The sequence below is a fragment of the Chamaea fasciata genome, unplaced genomic scaffold (assembly GCF_029207755.1).
Source record: "Chamaea fasciata isolate MVZ Bird 193981 ecotype frontalis unplaced genomic scaffold, bChaFas1.0.hap1 SCAF_30, whole genome shotgun sequence".
NCBI lineage: Eukaryota > Metazoa > Chordata > Aves > Passeriformes > Sylviidae > Chamaea > Chamaea fasciata.
The window spans coordinates 2,089,802-2,112,280 of NW_027094115.1; the positions used below are offsets into that span (position 1 = coordinate 2,089,802).

The 22,479-nt window shown below is 53.5% G+C and overlaps 2 protein-coding genes across 6 annotated transcripts in view; one reads left to right on the plus strand and one right to left on the minus strand.

Annotated features, from left to right (window-relative positions):
- Positions 1–2,933: 2,933 nt before the first annotated feature.
- Positions 2,934–9,096, minus strand: LETM2 (leucine zipper and EF-hand containing transmembrane protein 2). The gene is made up of 10 exons (XM_066206283.1): positions 8,790–9,096; positions 8,076–8,520; positions 7,819–7,962; positions 7,429–7,563; positions 6,907–7,110; positions 6,229–6,348; positions 5,758–5,868; positions 5,538–5,624; positions 4,769–4,843; positions 2,934–4,173 (listed from the first exon to the last, which is right to left on the minus strand). The coding sequence occupies exons 1-10, from the start codon at positions 8,834–8,836 to the stop codon at positions 4,123–4,125; spliced, it is 1,419 nt and encodes a 472-aa protein (XP_066062380.1). The 5' UTR covers positions 8,837–9,096; the 3' UTR covers positions 2,934–4,122.
- Positions 9,097–10,106: 1,010 nt separating this feature from the next.
- NSD3 (nuclear receptor binding SET domain protein 3) overlaps positions 10,107–22,479 on the plus strand; it is a 34,647-nt gene continuing 22,274 nt past the window's right edge. The window contains exons 1-7 of one of the 5 annotated variants that reach the window (XM_066206438.1): positions 10,108–10,387; positions 15,979–16,700; positions 19,367–19,435; positions 19,895–20,054; positions 20,287–20,441; positions 20,706–21,200; positions 21,952–22,078. In XM_066206438.1, coding sequence (XP_066062535.1) covers positions 16,023–16,700; positions 19,367–19,435; positions 19,895–20,054; positions 20,287–20,441; positions 20,706–21,200; positions 21,952–22,078 — 1,684 coding nt within the window. In that variant the 5' untranslated portion in view covers positions 10,108–10,387; positions 15,979–16,022. Of the gene's footprint in view, positions 10,388–15,978; positions 16,701–19,366; positions 19,436–19,894; positions 20,055–20,286; positions 20,442–20,705; positions 21,201–21,951; positions 22,079–22,479 lie in introns of all 5 variants that reach the window. The other 4 variants (XM_066206440.1, XM_066206441.1, XM_066206442.1 and 1 more) reach the window with 4 other exon arrangements.

A 22,479-nucleotide genomic window follows, 5' to 3' on the forward strand; every position in this document is an offset into this window, starting at 1 on the left:
GCAGTTGAAGCAGCTGCAGCATCACCGGCCCCCCCGGCCTTTTTAAATGCATCTGCTTGTTGCTATTTCCCGGTGTAAATTAAATCGATCAGCTGCACTCTGCCCACCCCCCACCCTCTTTAAATTAAGTAGAGCTTTTAATCAAGTGATTTATGTTGAATTTGCGGCCCTGGATTAAACTCTCAGCCCAGGAGGGGGGAGCAGGGCTGGGGGGCTCCATAAATCACTGCTCTCGCCGGGACCGGCTTGGCGAGGCGCAGGGAGAGCTGGAGCTCGTGTTTACATCATCCCAAACTGCAGCTCTCACCATCTCCTGCTCATTTCCTGGGGTTACCAGGAGGGCAATTAAATATGATAATAAGCAGAGCAGCTGCAGCAGAGCTGCTGGTGCTCTCTGCCGGGCTGGGGAAGGGGCACGTGCAGCTGGGTGCCCACTGCCTTCCGTGGGGACACGGGGACACAGGCATGGGGGGTCCCCGGGGTGCTGCCCTGGCTGGCACCCAGCGGAATCCACGGAGGCTGGTGGGACAGAGCTGCCTGAACGCTGGACCCCAGCAGGAGGATTCAGCTCCTTCTCTACTCTTCCTGGTAAGCCATCCTCTCCATGTGGGCAATCCGAGGGCTGGGCATAGCCCAAAACTGCCCTCAGTGCCCAGCCAGCACTGTGGGGGACCTGCAGGACCAAAGCACCCCCCAGCTGGGACCCTGCCCCGGGGGTGCCTGCAGCCCCTCCAGCACTGCCCAGCACCAAGGGCTCTGCTTAGGAGGGATTTGGGATAGGGTCCCTTGGGAAATGGCTCCAGAGCAACGGAGGATCTAAAGGTGCTGCCCTCGGGAGCCCCAGCGTGGGTGGGATGTGTTGGGCACCAGTGGCTGCTGAGTGCTTGGCCTGCGCTGCGTTTGGCTCTCACAGCATCCTTTGTCTCCTGCACTCCTCGCCTTCCTCGTTCTCTCCTTTTAAAGCCCGTGGACTGAGCAGGGCCGGGACAATCCCTTGGCCCCAGCCCAGGATGTGGCTGCTCTGCCAGCGCTGAGCTGGGCCTTGACCCCTTGCCAGCCGTGGCAGGAACCTCCTGTGCCATCCCGCAGCTTGGAGCACAGCTCAGCGGATGGTGGGGAGCGATTCCCCTCAGCCTGGGGGCCGTGGGTGCCCCCAGCCCCCTGAGCTGCCCTCCATCCCTGTGTCCCACCCAGCTGTGGGGTCAGCAGGATCCCAGGGTCCCGCTCCAGCCTACCTGGGCGCCCACAGCCAAGCAGAGAAAGCCAGGTGTGTGCAGCTGGGGCATGTGGCTCCCCCAAAGCCTCGCTGTCCTGGGCCCTGCCCTGCACCATGTGGGCACCATGAGGAGAGGCAGGACGGACAGTGTGACGGGCAGTGCGATGGGACATCTCTGGGGACACCTTGGGGACGTTGCCACCTGCACCCCACCCCGCTCCATGCAAGGTTTGAAGAGGGAGCCCTTGTCCCACATGACTTGAGGCTGGGATAAAGCTCCGTCTCCTTTGTTCCACGTTTATAGCAGAGGCAGAAGGGCTGCAGGAATGTGGCGCTGGGATCCGGGAGCTGTAAATCCCAGCCTTTGTTGTGCTTGGGCCGCACTAAATCACTGCTTTTCCCTCTGAATACTAATCTCCTCCAAAAGTGCTGACCGGGGCATCTTTCCCCAGCAGCTTTCTGGGGAAGAGGCTGACGCAAGGCCCAGGGCTGGCGCTGGCACAGGAGCCTCCAGCAGAAACCCGCGACTCCCGGGCACGGGGAGGGCTGGGACAGCCACGGGTGCCACAACACCCGGCCCCGGGCCGGAGCAGAGAGTGTGAGGATGCCCGGGGGAGGGATAAACAGCAGAGGAGCTGGTTCTCCAGGCTGAGGGGAGACTGGAAGGTGTTTGGCACCAGCGTGGCTGGAAAAGCTCTCCCCACGCCAAAGCACACGCGGCCTTGGATCTCTGCAGCGTTTCATTTGCCCAACGTTGCAGAACAGAATCCCGTGATTTATGGGGCTCCACGGGGGTCGTTTCCTCCCCTCGCTCGGAAGGTCATGAAGCAGAATTGCTGCCTCTCCCCTCTGTGTGTCTGCAGGATACAGGGGTCCTGGTGCCAGCCAGAGGTGAGACTCGGGCACGTCCCGCAGGGAGCCCTGCAGCCGCAGAGACCCCGAGGCCGGGCGAGGAGGGGGTTTTGATCTGGGTTTGTTCAGAGGTGTGTAAGGGGCCCGGACTGCCTCAGGTTCATCCCCTCTGCCTGCCCAGGGCCCGGCTCCCCTGGGAGGAGCTCCGGAGGCTTTGCCACAGCCTGTGCTCGGCTGAACCCGGGTGTGCGGCTGGGGGTCACCGCGGGAAATCCAAGGAAGAGCGAGTCCCAGCTTCCAGACCTTTCTAAATTGAAAACACAGGAGGCAAACGGACACACGAGCCCCGCACACACAGCAGCGTGACGTGGTCGTGGTGGTGCATGCACGGCTGCGGGACGGGGACGTGGGTGGCAGCAGAGCGCATCCGGAGCTCGCCCATGGACGGGCGGTGCCCAGGTGATGTCCGGGCTCCCCGCCAGCCCCTCTTCACTCTCCATCTGTGAAACCTCTCAGCAGAGGAATGCGCTGCTCCTCGGCAGCCGGCGCTGGCTGGCTCTGCCTCCATCCCGCCCAGGACACCCGCCAGCCTCCTCCTCTCTGTGCCCGGAGCAGGGGCTGCCAGGCAGGAGCTCTCTGCGGAGCACAGCTCAGTGCTCGGATGGAGCAGGAAGCTCTCCGGGCTGGTGGCCGATCATTTCCCCCCAAACCTCCCCGGGGTTCCAAAGGCCGCCAGGAGAAATTCAGCCGGGTTTGGGAGCAGGAGCAGTCCCAGGCTGGAACACCAGGTGGGAGGAGATGCCTTCCCTCATTGCAGCGCTAAGAGGCAGCAGTGACTCCACAACAAGGGTGTTATGTTATTGAAATAACATTTGCTCCCATTTATTAGACACAGATCCGGCACTGCGGACGGGCTGGATGAACAAGGAGAAGTTCAGGTACAGAGCTAAGGACACAGAACACCTGAGAGCTGGCTCTGTGATGCTGTAGGAGCCTGAGCCTCAGGCTCACACCTGACCTTGGAGAACTGGCTTTCAGTTGGGTTGTTCTAAAGGCTGTCTAACCTCTGGAAGAGACATTTCATTCCTACTTAGCACCAAATCTAATTTTACAGTAAGTATAAATATACATATTTAAAATCCATAAAGTGAGTAATTTCTCAGCATTTACATAGGACAGAGTAAAAAATTTAACAAATGCTAAAAACAGCTTTTCAGTATCCTCTGAGAGTCTGGCAAAAAAACTGAGTCACCACCGGAATGTGCGAGGAGCCACTTTGCGAAGTATGGAGAGCACTTGGTGTGTATTCTGAGCCTGGTAAGGATTAACCAGATCTCCACACTTGGGAAGGGGGTGCAGGTCCCAGAGGGATCCTGAAAGTGCAAGTCTGATTCTGTCACAGTGTGTGGCACCTGCACAGCTCTCCCTGGGGAAGCAAACACTCACAGGTGGAGGCTGTTCCTGTCACTGCTCCTGCCCAGCAAGGTCTGAAGTGCTTCTGATCAGCTCTACCACAGCACTGAGCGTGGCCCCCTCCTTCCCTGTGGTTACCCTCCCCAGTAAAACTGTGGCCACGTGGGTCCCTGTGGGCTGGTCACTGGTCAAAACACCCTAATCAGGACCAAGAGCCTGAGCTGTGACACTCGGGACAAGCTGCTGGCCCTGGGCGCGTGGGGATGTTCCTGCAGAGGATTCCACACTGCAGAACAGGCTTTGCTGGAACCCCAGCCCAGCCTGCTCTGTGCACAGGCCACTCTGACATGAAAAGCTGCCTTTGCTAAGCACAAACACCTGCTCAGGAACAGCACAGACAGCAGCACCATTATTAACATATTTACACCATAAGTTAAAATTAGCAGGGCAAGGATCCAGCACAAAAGAGATGTCTGGGGCCATCCAGACAGCAGTGGCCTAGTTGCTAACAAGCTTGGGACAGAGAGAGAGGCCCCTGGGGGCCATTGCCTTGTTGTGTAGAGCAGCCTCCTGGGAAATCCCTGCTGCCTTTGCAGGAGGTGTGGAGATGGAAGCTGCTTCCTCCCAGCGCTGGCTCCAGGTCAGGCTCCATTCGCACCAGCCTTGCTGCTCTGGGATGCTTCCATTTTGGTCTAGGGGCAAAAGAAAAGGGCAGATTTTAGGCAGTACAAACGTTTTTTGAAATTCACTATCTTTTCTGAAGGTGACATCCCATTTAGCATGGGAAGCTGCTCTGGAGAGTAACAGCTGATGAGCAAAGTTTTTCAGGTTAAAGGACATGGAGTCTGTCTGGACTCCCAAACTTGCCTTAAGCAGCATCCCCAGATGTGCACATAAGCACCGGAATTGGAATCAAATATTCACAGAAAGAAAATGGGCAAAACAAAGATCATCACTGCAGAAATGTTTTTACAGACAAGAAGTGGCTCTTGACACCCTGGTGACTCCAAGGGAAGGCTGGTCTGTCCTAGCAGATTATTAAGGAAGAGTACAAGGATGTATCAGTTATTCCCCCAGTGCTCTGCTCCCTCCCCCAGTTTGCCTGCTCTCTGTCACGTGTGGCATTTCTGTATTGAATCGCCCTCAGTGCAGTTCTCATCCGGCTTCCCCAGCTGCGCCTTGAACTCGGCATTCACAGCATCCTGTGCTACGAACCTCCACGGTTTGGTGGCAAGCTGCGTGAAGAACAATCTCTTTTGGGAAGTGTAAGAACTCTGACAAGCTCACCTCTCGTGGGGGAGGCTTCACTGACACTTCTGAGAATGCCAACTTCTCTCTTGGCTGGGACACAAATTCTTCATTCTTTAAGAGGAAAGCAGCTGTAAGTCACAGAACCCTCTCAGAAAGGGCTAAACCCCCCAGCCCCTTCTCCCTTCTGAGCAAGGCGGTTCCCTGCTCACTCTGTGAAAGTTGTGCTGGCATTTCCATTGTTTCCCCAGCACAATTTAACTGTGTGGAAATATTTCTGGCAGTTGATACAATATTCTTTGATTCCTGCTGCTGCTTTTATCAGCTGGGACTAATCTAAGGAATTCACTGCAGCATGATGCTGAGAACCATATGCTCTGGCTTTCTTACTCCAGATATTTTGGCTCATTTTGGACAACTGAACCCAAATTCAGTGGGAGGGCTAAAAACAAGTCCTCTTTAACTGCTTTCTCTGAGCTGAGTGTACCTGGGCTGAGGCCTGAAGCAATTCAGGTCAAGTTTTCCCTGGCTGGGAGCCAGTACGTGGTACTGAATAACCAGCTGCTCCCAGCCACAGGACCAGTTGTGCCACAGCAGATCCCTGTTCCCTTCCCTCGCCTCTTAAATCAGAACATGCAACTCTGAGGCTCTTGGGGGGAAAACACCCACACAGTGTAAGAACAGACACTGCTTGTGCTCTGTGCCATGGTGTCAAACAAAGGTTTTGTCCAGCTTTGGAAAGGTTTGGTCACCCTCAATTCCCAATGATTTCAGCATGCTTTCCTGCTTGCAGACTGCTGTTTCTAACCTTTCTTCCTTGTACAACAGGGGCAGGATCCAGGAGGGTCTCCTGACCTTCAAGTACGGATGTCACCACTCCAGCAACTTCACCTGTCTGCAGAAGAACACAGAGTCATAACTTCAGTCCACTTATATGATCAGAAAACAAGATTCCTATCACAGTCCTTTCTTTTTATAATGTATAATGGTTGAGCTATTAACCTAAAAGTTTTATTCAAACAACTCGCCTTGTTCTGTGGAATGGGAACAGATTGTGGCTTTAGGTCTATTAAGTACAAGGCACGGGAAAGCAGGAGGAGAGAAGAAGGAACGTTCTCCTTTAAATGCAGATCCAGCCACTGTTGGAAGAAAACAGAAGGAAAAGTTGCTTCGTATTGGCTCTGTGTGCGTATTTATTAATACAACACCCTCTGTCCTTAAAGCAATCTTACAGTTTTAAGTTACTGTAATGAGAAGAAATGGGTCTGAAGAGTTAGGAATACCCCCCAAGTTCACCTTGCTTCTATCTGGCCCTGGTTCTATTTGTCTGGGACGTAATCTGGACCCTTCATGCCTTAGAGCTCAGCTCTGCAGGTGAGAATCCAGCTTGAAACTCACGCATGAATTCTCGGGAAGCTGTGCCTTCTGTACCTGACCATTGCCTGGAATCTGTCCCCTGAGGAACTTGACCACACCAGCCCATGCCAGGGCACACTCACCTGCCCCAGCTGCTCCTTCAGCTGCTCCTCAGTGAGCCCCACTGACCGCATCCCCCTGGCCCTGCAGGCACTCTGCAGCTCCGGCACGCTCAGGCCACCGACGCCTTCCTTGGTGATCACCTGGAACGAACAGCAACGTTCTCATCCAGGCACAGGGTTGCACCTGAACAGACTTCTGGAGGCCCCCCGTACAATCTCCTGCTCAAAATTGCTCAGCGTTTTTCATTTGTGCTTTAAGCCTCTTTAGGGATGGGGATTTCACAGCCTCCAGACCACCTGTTCCATTGTTTACCCACTCACTGATTTTTTTTCTCATCAAGCTGAAATTCCCCTTGCTGCAACTTATGGCCATAACCTGCTGTCCCTCCACTCTGCACACGTGAGTCTGGTTCCACTTTCCAAATAACCCCATTGCACATCAAAAAACATCCCTTTTTTCTTAAGTCAGCATGACTCCAGAACGAAATGTTCTAGTGACAACATCTGCAGTGCCACCTTCCTTACAGCTCCCCAAGGAGCGCAGGGGTGCCGGGAGACGAACCCTCATCCTGTTTTCTCCTGGAATCTCTCACGAGGAGGGCTTGCCTCCCATCGCTATTGGACTCCAGCTGTGGAGGGCGTGCGGGCAGGGACACAGGGCAGGCCCCAGGCAGCCCCCGTGTGCTGCCGCAGACCCACCTCGTCGTCGGCCTTGATGTTGCGCAGCCGCAGCAGCAGCTGGAAGCGGAGCAGGTTGTTGGTGCCGATGGGCTGCAGCTCCAGCAGCTTGCACAGAGCCACCAGCTGTGGCCTCTCCAGGTGCTCCAGGGTCAGCTCGTCCTCAAAGAGCTTGGAGAAGCGCACGATCTCCTGCGTGCTGGGCTGGTGGCCGCTGCGGTGCATCTGAGCAAACGCAAACCTGAGCAGGACCACCTGGGGATCTCCTCCCCCCTGCCCCCTCCTCACGCTGCAATTCCTGTCCCTGACGGAGACAGGAGGACACAGTTAAAAGCCAAAATGAAACTGGTTTTGAGTGGCCACCGGAAGTTCCACGGGGTGAAAGGTGCAGGGAGGCACCCAGGGAACAGCACCTGACAGGGCAGCTCTGTGCTGTCAGATGTCTCGACAATCCCGGTACAAATCCTGTGTTCTCTGCCCAAACCAGCAGCACCTAAGGCGTGTCTGTGCCACGGCTGCCATCCCCAGCAGGACCCATCCTACCTCGTGCAGGTAAGAGGAGAATTGTTTCCCTTTTCCTGAGTCTGCTTTGTTCCTTTTGGCCATCTCTGCAATGGTCTCCCGCAGAAACTTGGCCAACTCCAGCCTTGCATTTAACTTCTTCCTCAGCTTTTCCTCCTTCATTTGGGAGACACAAAATTATAAATTAGAAAATATAACGTAGGAAATGGAATTGCTGTGCACATCCCTTCTGATCCCTGTCTACAGCACAGCCTTTCAACCGTCCCACTCAGCTCAGGAACAAGGTGGGAATGTCTCATGCACTGGGGGAGGCTGATCCTCGCTTGCAGCAGCAGCAGGCAGGGAACAGCAGCCCTGCAGAGATGTTCTGAGGAGCTGTGGACACCCCACAGCCCCAGAGAGGACACAAACCCTTTTGGACTCCGTCTCAAACGTTGAGGGCAGCATTTGAGGGAAGAGCTTCAGGAACACAGGCAAGAGCAACTCCATGAAGGGGACAATGACAAACACCAGGAAGGGAACCAGCCGGAAGAGATCTGCACAAGTTCTCAGCAGCTGCATGGAGAAGAGCACAGCAGAGATTATCACTCAGCCAGACACACAAAATGTGTCCAAAGAAGGGGTTAAGCCTCCTCTACATCACTTTATCCAGGTGCTGTGGCCCTTACCCTTCGCCTCTCCCTCCTGGTGAGCACCTGCCCATGGAGCAGCCTCCACACCATCCTGGCAGCCACCTTGGTGTCAGTCCAGAGCAGGTGGAATCCACGGTAGTAATGCTTCAGCTCATCCACAACTCTCTGCCGCAAGGGCTTTTTCCCCACAGGAGCCTCTAAGATCTGTTTTGTCAGAGTTTTAGCAGGTTTGGCTCCCTGGTTTCCGGGATTTTGGTGGGGCAGGGATTCCCCTGGGAGCTGCTGCCGTGGGCTGGTGGAGGTGTGCAAGGTGTGGGCAGGTGGGCGAGGCAGGGCAGCGCCCAGGCAGGCATGGCGTGCCCAGGGATGGGTTCTGGGGTCTCTTGGAGTCCAGGTTAACTGGGAATCCACCAGATGGACAAGAGCAACGGCTGGAGAGCACAGAGGGCTGGAGTGTGCCAGGAGATGGCAGCCCCTGAAACTGGAGAGTTGTTTCAGTGAGAACAGTGCCAGAGCGCCGAGGCATCACACCCAAACCGACCTGCTCCGCACCAAATCAACCTCGCCAAATCGGTTTGGTGGCCAAGATCCCGATCCTCCAGCAACGGCTGAAATGCTGAGAACCTGTCCCGTGCCAGCAACTCATCTCTTGGGAGGCAACGGGATAAAACTGCAAACAACCCCCCAAACCCCGCAAAGGTTGGTGCCCACCCCGCACGCGGAACAGAGCCCGGGGGATGCGGGGCTCACCTGGCCCTGGCCGCGGCCAGCAGCGCGTTACAGCCGCACGCAGCCATGGCGGGGGCGGCGGGACCTCAGCCCCGGCAGCCGCGGGGGTCGGCGGCAGCTCCGGGGGGCGCCGGGGGCCGCCGGGGCCCGGCCGGACCCATCCCCGAGCCGCTGCCGGGCGCGTCGGGGCCGCCCCGGGGGCTCCCACGAGTCCCCGGCTGGGCCGGCCGGGATGCGCTGCCCGTCTCCGGTCCCTGTGCCGGTGCCGGTCCCGGTGACGCCGATCCCGGTCCCGATCCCGCTGATCCCCCGAACGCGATCCCGCTTCCGCTTCCGCTCCCCGCCGGCCGCACTCCTCCCACCCGTCCCGTCGTGCTCCGCGCGCGCCGCTCTGACCCTTCGCCGCTCTGTGGTGCCCACGGCGTGACGTCATCGCGCCGCACCGCGCCTCCCTGACGTTAGCCAATCAGACGTTAGAATCCCGGCCCGGCTGCAGGTCCGCCCAATGGGAGCGGAGCGGGGCGGGGCCTGACCCGAGGAGTCCTCGGGAAAAGCCGCTGATTGGATGCGAGAACGGCGGCGGCGAGCGGGCGGTGACATCACGGGTCGATGAGTGACGTCAAGCGGCAGATGACGTCATGAGCATGGCGGGCGTTCGGGACCCACCCGGGGGGACCTTGAAGCCTCTGGCGGAGCCGCGCCGGGGCCTGCCCGGCACGGGACCCGCCGCTCCCTGTCACGGGCCCTTAAAGCGCATCCAGGCCCAGGCCCTGCCGTGGGCAGGGACCTCCCGCCATTCCCGGCCGCGCTGGCCTCGGACACGTCCCGGGATGGGGCAGCCACAGCCCCCGGAGCAGCCTGGGCCGGGCCTCTCCACCCAACACTGCTCTGGCAGTGAGAAGCCGTCCCCCTGTGTGCATGAGGGAAACAGATGAGTCTCCTCTCCTGTTCCCGAGGAGATGCACCTATGGATGTTCCTGCGCTGTACAAGGGCCTTTAGGAAGGTCCCTGAAGCGAGGAGCAGAATCACTTTCTAAATCTCCTTTCTTGGAGCTATTCCCAGCCCAGCCCGTTGTCCCTCTTGCCCGAGGAGCCCAGAAATGGACACAAATCCCGTCCCGTCCTCTCTCGTCCCCGGGTCCCCCCCCGGGGGTCACTCCGCCGCCCCCCATGACCGGACTACACCTCCCGTGGTGCCTTGCGGCGGGCGCCGCCCGAGAGGCCAATGGGTGAGGGCGGCGCGTGCGCCCGCGGCTGCTCAGTGCGGCGGCGGCGGGGGGGCGGGCGGAGGCGGGGGCGCTCGGCGGGGCCGCACCGGCACAGCCGCTCCAGCGCCGCCGCCGCCGCCAGCGCCTCCCTCGGCCGCCGACCCGCCGGACCCGCCGGGCCCCGCCAGCGCCTCCCTCGGCCGCGGCGGGCGCTGGGGGCGGGCGGCCTCCCCGGGGCGGAGCCGGCGCCAGCGGCGGGGGCGCGGAAATCGAGGCCGGGGCTCCGTCGCGGCCTTTGCTGGTGCTGCGGGAGGAGGAGGCGGAGGCCCCGCGCCGCCCCCGCCGCCGCCGCCTTTGTCTGCGCGGGGCCGGGCGGACGCGGCGGGGCCGTGAGAATGGAACTGACTGAAGGTGAGCGCGGGGCCGTGGCGGCCCCGGGGCGGAGGGGCCGCGGCCGCCATGTTACTGCGGGAGCTGCGGCGGGCCCGGGGCGGCGGGGCCGGGCCCGGGCAGGGCAGAGCCCGGCAGGGCAGAGCCCGGCAGGACGGGCCCCGGGCGAGGCAGAGCCCGGCAGGACAGGGCAGAGCCCGGCAGGACTGAGCCCGGCAGGACGGGCCCCGGGCAGGACCGAGCCCGGGCAGGGTCCCCCCCGGCCGGCCCCGCGCTCCCCGCCCCGACCCCGCCGAGCCCCGACCCGCCGCGGGTGCGGAATTCGGGGTTCCCCCGGAGCGGGGCCGCCGGTGTCACTGTGCCGCGGCCTCCCCAGCTCGAGGAAAAGGGTTTTATTGCGCGCGGGAAGAGCCGAGCATCAGCCGAGGGTTTGTTGTTGCTCTGGTGTTATTTTCCTGCGGTGCTGTTGCGTTGTGCTGCACTTTGTTGTGGTCTCGCTGTGCTTTCATTTCGCTGTCGATACACTCGGTCGTTTCGGTGCAGTTTGTTGTTAAAAGTCTCAATGATGACATAGTTCAATAGATACTAAGTAGCCCAAAGGATAACATTAAGTAGCCAGTAGTGATACTTGAAGAGAAAACTGTAGCGTGTTTTGATGACTGTTTAAGTCTTTTGGTGCCCTTCCGCTGAGATGCACAGCGAATGCTTTATATATATACATATATAATTGTTTTTATGAACTGCTTGGAAACATTTTGCTCCAAAACCTGAGCCTGTGCTTTATGAAGGTACAGGGTAAGAGTGGAGGATAGTGGTCAAAGACTCTATGTTTCATTTTAATACAAACGTATTTTGCATTTTCCAGTTTCACGACTTTGTCTGAGTTCGAGGGGGTTTGTGTGAGACACGTCATGTTTCTTGCCCTGGCTGTGATATGTGATGCCTGTCACGACATTACAATGTTTGGTGTTGCCAGAGATCTGACTTCTGGCTTCACAGCACTATTAGCCCATGACATCCCCTGAAGATCCAAAGTTTTTGCTCCATGTTTTCCATTTCAATCCCATGGCTCTCTGAACAAATGAGTCTCTGAGCTCCTTTTTCAGACAAACCCCTTTTCTCTGCTGTCCAAGTTTTCTTTCCACAGCCGCGTGGGAAACTTCTTCCAAATGCCCTTATCAAGCCCAGTTACAGACGTGACTGTTTTTTCTGGCATTCAGAAACCAAACACAAAACACCTTTACAAAGGTGCACGGGGAAGCAGCCTCACCTCATGCTTTAAAGTTTGTCAAGAGGCCTCTGATTCACCGCTGCTGGCTGCCAGGAGGAACAGCTCAGTCCAGCTGGAGTCAGGAAAAATCCACAGGCTGTGGCTTTCCTGTTAAGGACTCATGCACAGGTGAAAATTTGGTGTTGTCTTGACGTGTGCAAACAGATCTTTGCCTGGGGCATTTGTTAAGGACATGCAGAGAAGAATGGGGCAAAGGAGATGGCACAGACTGAGTGCAGGGATTAATAGGAGCAATTGTTTTATTTCTACCTGCAGTTCACACAGTGACTCACCGGGATGATGTTCCAGGTGACAGAGGTGTCCCTCTGGGTCACGGTTGATGTGACTGGGAGCAGTGGGAATGCTCAGCCCTGGGGAGGAGTGAGGTGCAGGGGGGTGTGCGAGCTGCAGCCTTAAGGTTTTGGGAGGCCGGGAGTGATTGCATCACTTCAGACATGCGGCCTGCCCAGCCAGGCAGCTCTGCCTCTGTCAAACACCTGCAGCAGTGAGCAGCTGCTGAGAGCTGCTGCACTGTGGTTGTGTGCTTGAGGAGAGCAGCACCAGCGCAGGTTGTACACTTTGGGATGGAACTGCACAGGAAATGGCAGTGACCCAGGAGCTGGGTTGGTGTTTGGACATAAAGATCTCCTGGAAGTTCTGCTCTTGAGGCTGTTGACAGAAAGGCCAGCTCGGGGTGACGAGGCAGTGACAGGGCTCTGAGCACACGGGGCTGACTCACAGCAGTGCTCCCAGCTCCCCCAGGGAGCCAGCAGGCCACGTTCTGTCTCACCGCACACCTTCCATCCATAAAACACCTTACCTCTGTCTGTGAGAACCCTCTGTGGGGATTGTCAACACAAAAGGTTTGTGAAACCTGGTTAAAATACGCCTATGCTGGACTTTTATCAATAGCTGTTGTTTTTCTCTCTGCTGTGCCCACAGCCAGTCTCAGCCAAACCTGCAGAACTCCCTGAGTGGGGATGAGAAAATCTGTGATCACATGGGATTGGAATTGTTTGATAATCTGAGGTCAATTGTTATTTAGTCTAATGCAGCATGGAAGCAAGGTTTGAGAACTTGAAGTCTTGTTTTCTGAGAGCAAAGTTGAAAAATACTCATGCTAAAACTGGTTTTTAGATAAGTGCAATTGTTGGTGAAAGGGTGAACCAGGAGGATCCGTGATCTCTGCAAAACCTTCCCCTCAGTGAGCACCCACTCTTGGAGTGGAACTGATTTTTTGTGTTATGTTCATTTGAGCTGGGAAACTTGGGATGGGAACTGAAACAAACAGTGCTCGCTCGAGAAAGAGCTCTGCTAGGCTGGCCTGTCTTGTTCTGTAGTGCTTATGCTTTTCCATTTGCCTTTCCCTCTGTTACTTTGAATTGTGACTCTCCCATGGATGACAGGAAAATATTTACTGAAGGTGTGTAGAGTCTCAGTGTTTGTAAGTGGCCCCGTGTCCCTGTGTGCCCTGAGAAAGGACTAGGGCAGAATGCTGGACACTCACCTTTAAAGAGGAAATTCTCTCGTTGGGGAATTCAGTTGCACTTTTGGAAGTGTTAAGTTCAAATTATTTCGTTGTTGATTTCAAGTTGTTTGCAGCTGCTGTGAAGTGTCCATTTCCTATAAACCTTGAAATGATCAAATTGTTTCTTTATCTGTTGATCTCCAGTGTTGTATCAGTGCAGGATCTGTTATGGGTTATGTTTGGAAGCCAAACTGTACAGCTCACAGGTGGGTTAATAGAGTCGTCACGGGCATAGTGAGGAGAATTTATTCTGGAATACTTTTCTGCAAGATCAGCTGGCGATGCTGTTGCCCTGTGGTCTGGGTGGTGTGGCAGGGGTGGCTCTCTGTGGGGACAGTGGGGTGTTCTTCACGTTAGTGCTTAGGAGGGACACACGCAAAGTGATCCTTCCTTGGGTTTGGATGTGGAGATTCCTGTCTGCTCAGGATTCCTCGCTGTGTTCTGGTTTTGTGGGTCACTCTGGGGCCTGTCCTCTCACTGTAATTCTGCCCAGATGCCACTTCACTGGGCCGCACGTGGGGCCAGATCCACTGATGCAGAATTTTGGGCAAGAAGGAGGGTGGGAAGGTCTGTGTGTGGTAACCAGTGATGACGGCGAGAGGCTGGGCAGGAAGGAGCTGGTGGTGATGTCGGAGCTGTGGGAGGACAGAGAACAGCCTCGGTGCTTTGGGGTGCTGGGAGCAGTTCCCTGGAGCCCCGACCCTGGTTCTCAGCCTGCACAGAGTTACTGAGGAACGAGTTTGGGGTCGAGTGTCTCAGCTGTGCACCACAGGCTGAGTGACCCAGCTGAGCTCCAGAACAAATGCAAAAGAAACAAATCACAACTCTGTTCCTTAACTGGTAGCTCCTAAATGCAGTGTAAATGCAGTGCTTTGAAGTTCATTAATCCACGTTTCTGTTGTGTAACTAAACAAAGCACAATGGCAGCCACCTCTGCAGAGCCTGTGGGGGCTGTATTGGCAGCTGGGACCGTGCCCATCCAGCTGTGGATGTTCCTGAAGTGCTGCCACAGCTTCCCAAGAGATTTTTATAAGTATTCAGAAGAAAAGATTGAACCTGGTTCTAGCAAAAAGTAAAGCCCAGCCTAGTGTGAGAATCTACTGTTTGCTCTTCAGCTTGGCAGATGGAAAGTAACAATTTGGTGGTAAACAGTACAAACAGTCCCACTTCCTCTTCCCAGAACGGGGGTGGCTTGGGGTTTTTGACCTCGGTGTGCAATCCCATGTGCTGCTGCTCAGATCTGCGCCCCCTGACAATGACACTTGGGTTAGTTTGCTGGCCGATGTGCAGAGCTGTGGAGGAAGGGGTGGTTTCATGGCCCCGAGGTTTAAAAGTGCCTGCAGTGAGAAAATTCTGCTGCAGAGCCTTGTGCTGTTGTTGCCCTGAATTGCTTAATTACGGTGACAAACATGCCTGAGTTGTTCTCACAGGGCAGTGAAGATGAGGACAAACATCAGTTTAATCTAAGTGTGAAGATCATCGAAAAACATCACCCCAAAACATCCAGCACAAATTTGATCAGGTTCTGGTTCCTGTTGGAACTTCAGTTACTTTTTGCAGTCTTGGAGGAGGGAAATTCTCAGTGTTAGGAAAGCTCTTAGCTAAGGTATTGAGATTCATGTTTTGGAGGGTGAGAATTGCACGTGGGCAGGGTTTAATGGAGGTTTCCTTTAGAAGTGTCTGTGGGATGCATTAATGTCATTTCTAACCCAGACCAAAAGGGCACAGCAACCCTCCTGTGTGCCCACAGAGGCAGAACAAATACCATGGGGCCGTGTTTGCTTTGGAAGGACTGAACTAACCTGGTGGGAAGCAAACTGGTGTTTCTTACCTGCAGGTCAGGTCACTGTGTGTTGCTTCTTGTTGAACATTGAGCTGCTTACGTGAATGCCAAAGCTTTCTGTGAGCCTGCAGCTGATTTTTGGAGGTCTGACTTTGACTGAGTCTGATTTTGGTGTTTTCATATGCCCTGGAAAGCTGAAGGTGTGTATGCCAGTGCTCAGCTGGAATGTCATTCAGTGAGTAGCCTCAGGGTTTGGGGGTCTGTTGATGCTGAGATCAGAACCACGCAGTGCTCAATATTAAAATAAGGTGTGAGGGGCGGGAGAATAACCCTCCTCACACAGCTGCTGAGAGCTGGTGCATGCAGACTGTACCCTGCTTTTCTGGGGAGGTGAGAGGTTGGGAAGCTCCATCTGAGGCTGCTGCAGGGCACTGGCTTCCCAGTGGCCAAGGTGGAATGACACATTTGTTTGCATTGTGCTGTTGTTCAGAGCATCCTATGAATTGCCCAGACTGCTCTTGTCTCAAATTTTGGCGAGTAGGTGGGGAGGGAGGAGGAGGAGAGGTTTCTCTGTCGTTTGTCTTTCTCTGGTGTTCCTGGCTTGTGCACTGTGACTGTGTCAGGAGAACTTGGTCTCTTATATGGTGCAGGGTGAAACGCTGTCCAGCTGCTTTGGGTTGGAATAACCCTTCCTAGGGCATGGCTAGGGAGGCTGCAGAGAGTGCTGGGGGTTTTGGCACCATTATTCTGACTTTGTAATACTTGGGCTCATAGTTCTTTAGCACTCCTAGGTGCTTCTGATACTTTTGAAATGTCTTGGAAAAGAAGGAATTGGCCATGTGAAGGCCTATGTCAGTAGCCCTTTGTAAAGGCTCAGTAACACCAGTCCTCTCTAAATCCATGCGAGGGTGGCTGCTGAATTGAGAGGGGGAAATTGTTCTTGAGATCCCTTTTTTCCTCAACTGTTTAATTTGCTTAATTACCATTGTTTAATTTGCACTGACTTCTTATTTCCCTTCCCCTGCCTCTAGGCCCTATGAGAAAAAGGGAAAGCTAAGGATGCTGGAGCAGAACAATGGATTTCTCTTTCTCTTTCATGCAAGGGATCATGGGAAACACAATTCAGCAACCACCTCAACTCATTGACTCGGCCAACATCCGCCAAGAGGAGGCCTTTGATGGCAGCGGTGACCTTGCCGAGGATGGGGCGCGGACGCCGTACGAGGCCGCGCTGCAGCCGGGCTTCCAGTACCCGCCGGCCGAGGAGCTGCCCCCGCTCACCAACGGCTACCCCCCGGCCATGGGCGTGTACGAGCCCCAGGCCAAGTTCCAGACCTACCCTCAGTACCCCAACGGCTCGGCCAACGGCTTCGGGACAGTCAGGACCTTCAGCCCCCCGGAGTATTACCCCGTGGAGAACTCGAACGCCAGGCCGCACGACGTTCTGGAAAAAGCCTCCCCTCCCCAGCCGCCGCCTCCACCACCACCTTCAGCTCCACAAGTGGGGATTCCAAAGAAGACTGGCTCACCAGAGATCAAACTCAAAATAACCAAAACTATCCAGAACGGCAGGGAATTGTTTGAGTCCTCCCTGTGTGGGGACCTGTTGAATGAAGTCCAGGCGCGGGAGTACGCTAAGGCAAAACACGAAGGGAGGAAAGAGAAAAGGAAAAAAAGTAGCAAGCATGACTCTTCCCGCTCGGAAGAGCGCAAGTCACACAAAATTCCAAAATTAGAACCAGAGGAGCAAAATGTAAGTGGAATGGTAATTTCAGCCATCTGTACACCCGGTATTGTTGATGAAGAGCGTGTCCGGCAGGGTTTGTCCTTGTTCTGGCTGTGTGCGCACTGAGTCACCAGGCTTTCGTTACTCCTCACAGCCTCAGGATGAGGTTGCCAGGAGCTGTGTCTATAGGTAACAAAAATGGTGGTTTAAAGGCTCATACGAAAACCACATTTTAGAAAAGGTTATATATTGTTTTGTAAAAATTATTTAGTGTTATAGCATGTTTAGAGTTTGCTACACTCCGGCCAGTGCTGAAGATGGAACTTCTGGACAAAGGGTTACACGTTCCTAAAATTGCCTCTCAAGAGAGTGCTTGACTGTTGAGTGGAAAGTCAGGTTACTTGGGGTATTCAGCAGTGAAACATTAATTAATCTTGTACCATATTGTCCATCTCCAGAGGATGTACATCAGGTGGTGTTAACTGAGATTCCGGGCAGCAAAGACCCAGATTACGTCGGTGCCCTCTCATTCTTTTTCTTTCAGTTTCATAAGCCACTCCAGTACTTCTGTTTCCTTTTCTTGTGCTTGTTTCTTCCACCTCTGTGGTGCTGGTTTCTGCCTCTCCCAGTTTGAGGGAATGGGTGGCAGAGAGGCTGGTAAGTGCCAGGAATGGGGAAGTTGCCATATCAGAACAGAAATTGCCCAGCACAGGCTGGGCTGTTACAGAATGTAGCTGAGCTTGTTGTGAGGTCTGTGGAAGCCTGGGTGCTTGCTGCTCTCAGGGAGAAGATCCTGTCCTGCAGGGATCCAGTAGAGTGGGTTCTGTGCTCTGTGGAGGTGCTGTTGGAGCCCCTGTGGGTGGCTGTAGGAGCTGCTGTGTCCTCCTGGCACTCCTCCCTGAGCAGTGTCTCTGTTGCACTGCTTTCTGGCCAGACTCCATCACCCCACATCAGGCTGTCAGTTTGTTTCCTCTCTTACCAGTGACTCCTGTTCTACTCCTGGAGCTTCAGCTGTGCCTGTCCGTCTGGCTTTGTTACCTGCTTGCCACAAGAATGGAATCTTCTGTCTCTCAGAGACTGAACTAAAACCTTGCATCTTGAATTCCAAGTTCCTAGTCATGCGTGTCATCCAGAGTTCACCAGAAATCTTGGTCTTGCTGTTGTCCTTCTTGTTGTTTCCATTTCCCTTTCTAAAGGTGGTGTTGCAATAAGTGTTTCTTGTTGCCCAGCCCTGTTTCAGACGTGGCCTGCTCTGACAGGAACAGGGTTTTGTGCTGGTGGTTTTCGGTATGAGTTTGCCAGGGCAGTCCCAGGTCCATTGTCCCATTGTTTTGCTTTCCACTCTAGAATTTCATTTTCATTTACACATTTGTCATCTTCAGTGTTAATGGTGTGACTGACTTGGGGTCATCTTCATAGGAACGAACAACTTTTGCTACAGCTATGGTTGTTCTATAGTTTTACACTCATCGAGGCTGTGGCAAGTCAGATGATGACCACTTGTTCCTTATTCTGACGCTGTAATCTCAGTGGAAATCCACTGACTGTGAGGGGTTGCCCATACTGGAGAGGCTGATTTAAAATGGAAGTGTTGTGAAAACACTGGTGAACCTCAAGCTCTGAATCCTTGTTTAAGAATCAGCCTCTCTGCTTGATAGTTATGTTCTGTGAGGAGCTGGAAGTTTGCAGTCTCTGAACCCAGCTTGGCTCTCCTGGCAGAGGGGAGGTTCCACTAACTCCCTGTAGCAAAAGAAATGCAGGAATCAGTGCTGTGCTTCCTGCTGTACAGGGAAGAATTTCTGCCCAGCAAATAGCAATGTCTTAAATGGTGGTTGTGTACAGAGAACTCCAAATGAGACACTGGGCTGTGCTGCTCTGTCCCTTTCCTTGTTCCTTTCCAGCATGGACTGACGTGGGCTCTGTGCTGGGACTGGCCTGGGAATAATGGGGGTTGTCAGCATTATTAGTTCCTCACTGCTTGTGTCTGACCACTCCTTTGCTGCTCTTGGAGTCCTTTGACTTGTGACTTCTCAGCTGCAGGAAAAGCAAGAGTGTGACATCTGTCTCCTGAGATAGTTCCCAGCCCTCCCTTATCTCAGCCCCTGTCCCCTCACACCCCCTGACATGGCCAACTCACATCAGTGTCAGCTTCTGGGCAGGGCTTATTCTGCTCTGTGTTGTGGACTTTCAGACCTCCCAATACATTTGTCAGTTCTATGCAATTTAACATCGATTTTACAATTATCATGTTGTGTATTTAGCTTAATTTATGTAATGCAGGTCTTGCAAATAACTGGTGGACGGTGAGACTCACCACATCACTATGGATATCCTCACAGGGCGTTCTCTGGTTTTTGGAAATTGTGTGTTATTTTAGGTGGAAAGTTACTTGGATTTGCTGTTTCTAAATGTATGTTCTTCTGTCATCTGTTACAGGAGAACACAGTTATGTTCAGGTGTGATAGTAATGTAAATAGTGTAGGGGAAACCAGGTGTTTCTTTATTGTGATGTTACTATGTTAATTGGGTACAAAAATAGTCATATTCATGTTTTCTGGGTTCATGGTTGCCTTTCTCTCTGTGAATTATTTTTTTCTGCCTGGATTCACTATTATCTCCTGTTGTTTTACTGTCCCCTTACCTTGTTTGTCTTTGTTTTCCTTCTTTTCTCTTCATTGTTACCCATTTCTTAGAGACCAAACGAGAGGCTTAGCACACTCTCAGAGAGACCAAGAGAAGATGCAGTGCTGGAGGAAGCCCCGGTTAGTACATGCACCAATTAACACTTTTGGAACTTAGAGAATGTCACTATTTTTGGACTGTTTCTTCCACTGATTCTTTAATTTATCTGATAAGTCAGTTGTCATTTCTTTTAAACTCTTCTTACTCTCATTACTGCATCAATGCATCTTCTATTGTACTGGATTTATTGCTTTATTTTATCCTAAAAGCAGTATTTCTAATCAGCTTAGGAAGCAGAATCGTTTTTGGGGGGGTGGCAGTTGCTCTTTTGTGTCTTGGTTTGTTGATGATGTTGTTACATAAATCCCAGCTGTGTGCAGCTCCTCTCTTTCATGTTTCTAAGAAATGTTTTTCTCATCTTGGATTATCAAACCTCAGGGATATCTGAGAGAACAACAAGAAGTCCCTGTGGACGGTGTGTGCATCTCCAAGTGCTCTAAATCCTCTCCTGTGGCTTTAATCTGCTGTTTCCTTTGCAGGTCCAGCAGCTCGTGCCGTCCCTTCCAGCGCAGGTCACCCACGACGTCAAGTTCCAGGTTGGGGACCTGGTTTGGTCCAAGGTGGGGACGTACCCGTGGTGGCCTTGCATGGTGTCCTGTGATCCGCAGCTCGACGTGCACACCAAAATTAATACAAGAGGTAAGGGCTCTTTGCCAGAGTGTCAGGTGTCTGTAGCTGTTCCTTTACGAAAAATATCTTCATTCTAAACCGCCTTTTGGGGGGTGAATTCTGCTCTGTGTGCTGAACAGGGCAGGCCTGTTGTATTGGTGCACTTGGGCCAGGTACCTCCTCTTGCAGGGGAGAAGGAAAGCATGAGCTGAACGGGCAGAGCAGTGTTGATACAAGTGCTGAGTGGTGTTTGCCCTTTCAGGTGCCCGGGAATACCACGTGCAGTTCTTCAGCAACCAACCGGAGCGCGCCTGGGTGCACGAGAAGCGCGTCCGGGAGTACCAAGGGCACAAACAGTACGAGCAGTTACTGGCTGAGGCAGCCAAGCAAGCCAGCAACCACTCTGAGAAGCAGAAGGTACAGGGGGCACTGGGGGGATCATCTCTGTAAGGGAGATGCTCCGGGGCAGGTCTGGAACACTTCAGTGCTTTGCCCTGAGGAGGACTGGCTGCATCTCGCTGGCAGGGAATTCAGTGTCCACATCCAGTGTCAAAAATACCCTGTAAATGGAGAGCAGACTGCAGTCTGCTGCCTGAGAGATACGGGGACCCTCTGGATTGTGTTTTAGTGCTGTAGTGGCAAAATCTTCAGTGTAACCAAGTGCTTGTCTTGTCCCTTAAGATCCGCAAGCCCCGGCCGCAGAGGGAGCGAGCGCAGTGGGACATTGGCATTGCCCACGCCGAGAAGGCGCTGAAGATGACCCGGGAAGAGAGGATAGAACAGTACACCTTCATTTATGTAGACCAAGAGCCAGAGGAGGCTTTGGCCAAAGCCAAAAAGACTGCTGCTTCCAAATCGGAGGCCAAGAAGAGCCGGCGGCCGAAGCCAGCGGCGCCCAGCGCGCAGCCGGAGCAGGTGGCGGCGTCCTCGCCCTCCGAGGCGCGCAGGCAGGGCCCGCGCAGGCAGCCCAGCCTGGAGGAGGAGGAGGCACCGCCCGTGAAGATCGCCTGGAAAACAGCTGCGGCTAGGAAGTCCCTGCCAGCTTCCATAACCATGCACAACCTGGATCTGCAAAAGTGTAACATGTCTCCGGTTGTTAAAATTGAACAGGTTTTTGCCCTTCAGAATGCTGCTGGGGATGGAAAACTCATCGATCAGTTTGTTTATTCCACCAAGGTACGTGCTTGGTGCAGTGACCGCTCTTTTGCTCCTGAGTTATCCCGAGCCTGCCTTACTGGGGAGCTTGAACTGTGTCCACCAAGCTTTCACCATCCATGTTCCTTTCATTGGGGAGGTTAATAGACAGATGTTACAATAGAATCTTTCAGCTCTGGCAGTAACTGTTTTGCTGGTGGCAGAGCAGCTCCCTACGGATGGCCATATTTTTGTTCATAACACATTAAAAATATTAAAGCTGTTTAACTTCAGCTTCCTGGTTGAAATAATCCAAAAGTTCTTGATAAAATCAGTGGTTTTGTGGGAAACAGATGACAAAAGTGTTAATAATGTACTAAAAAGTAATAACTGCATTTTGTGTAACAGACTTTTCAATTGAGTTCTGCCTCTGAGCTTCCTTCAGGTGCACTGCAGCTTCCCACAGTCAGTGTAAGGAAAAGGCTTAGGACTATTTCTCTGCTTCCTTCTTCTGCCTCTCTACCTGGAGAGTGTTTATTTCGTCCTAAGTCCTATAGAGAAGGTAATGTTTAGAAAAGTCACTGGAATTATTTTTTCCTTGTGTGTAAGGGGAGATTGAGAGGGGTGGAAAAGTTCTGCAGGGAAGCAGCTCCATAGTAGATTAATCCTGTATATGTGTTGGGTTGGTGAGCATTGGTTGTTTCTGTTCTGAGATTCAGGGGCAGGTCTCTTACCTAGTAGCAACACGTCTTTATATCAGGGGAAGACAATCTTTTCCGTTTTTCTTTTCAAGGGAGTTGGTAACAAAACAGAAATCAGCGTCAAAGGACAAGAGAAAATTAATTCTTCATCAGCTCAGAGAAGTGAAAAAGCAGTGGTGCAAAACACGTCCTCTCCTGAGACCACGTCAGGGGCAGCAGGTAGGGAAACTGCAGTCCTGGTCTGAACCTGAGCCCTCAGCGGAAAATTCAAATATCAAACCCAGCATTGTCTCATTACTTAAAAATTAATGTCTTCCTGTTTACATAATAATTGTAATGAGCGTGGCTAATGTCACACATGGTGAACCAACATACACAGCACAGCTGTGAGGTGGGATTGGTGGTTTGAACTTTGTGTCTGCAGCTTACAGCCTGAGTCAACGTGCTTGAGGGATGATGTCCTGTGCAGAGCAATGGCAAGTTGCTTTAGAAGACAACCCAGTGGATGTGTGTTAGCTGGGTATTGCCATGACTTTTGGCCCCAAATGTTAAATACAAGAGCTGCCAGGAAAGCAGAAGAGTCAGGAAGTGGCACATTTCAGTAGGGAATGTCTGATTCG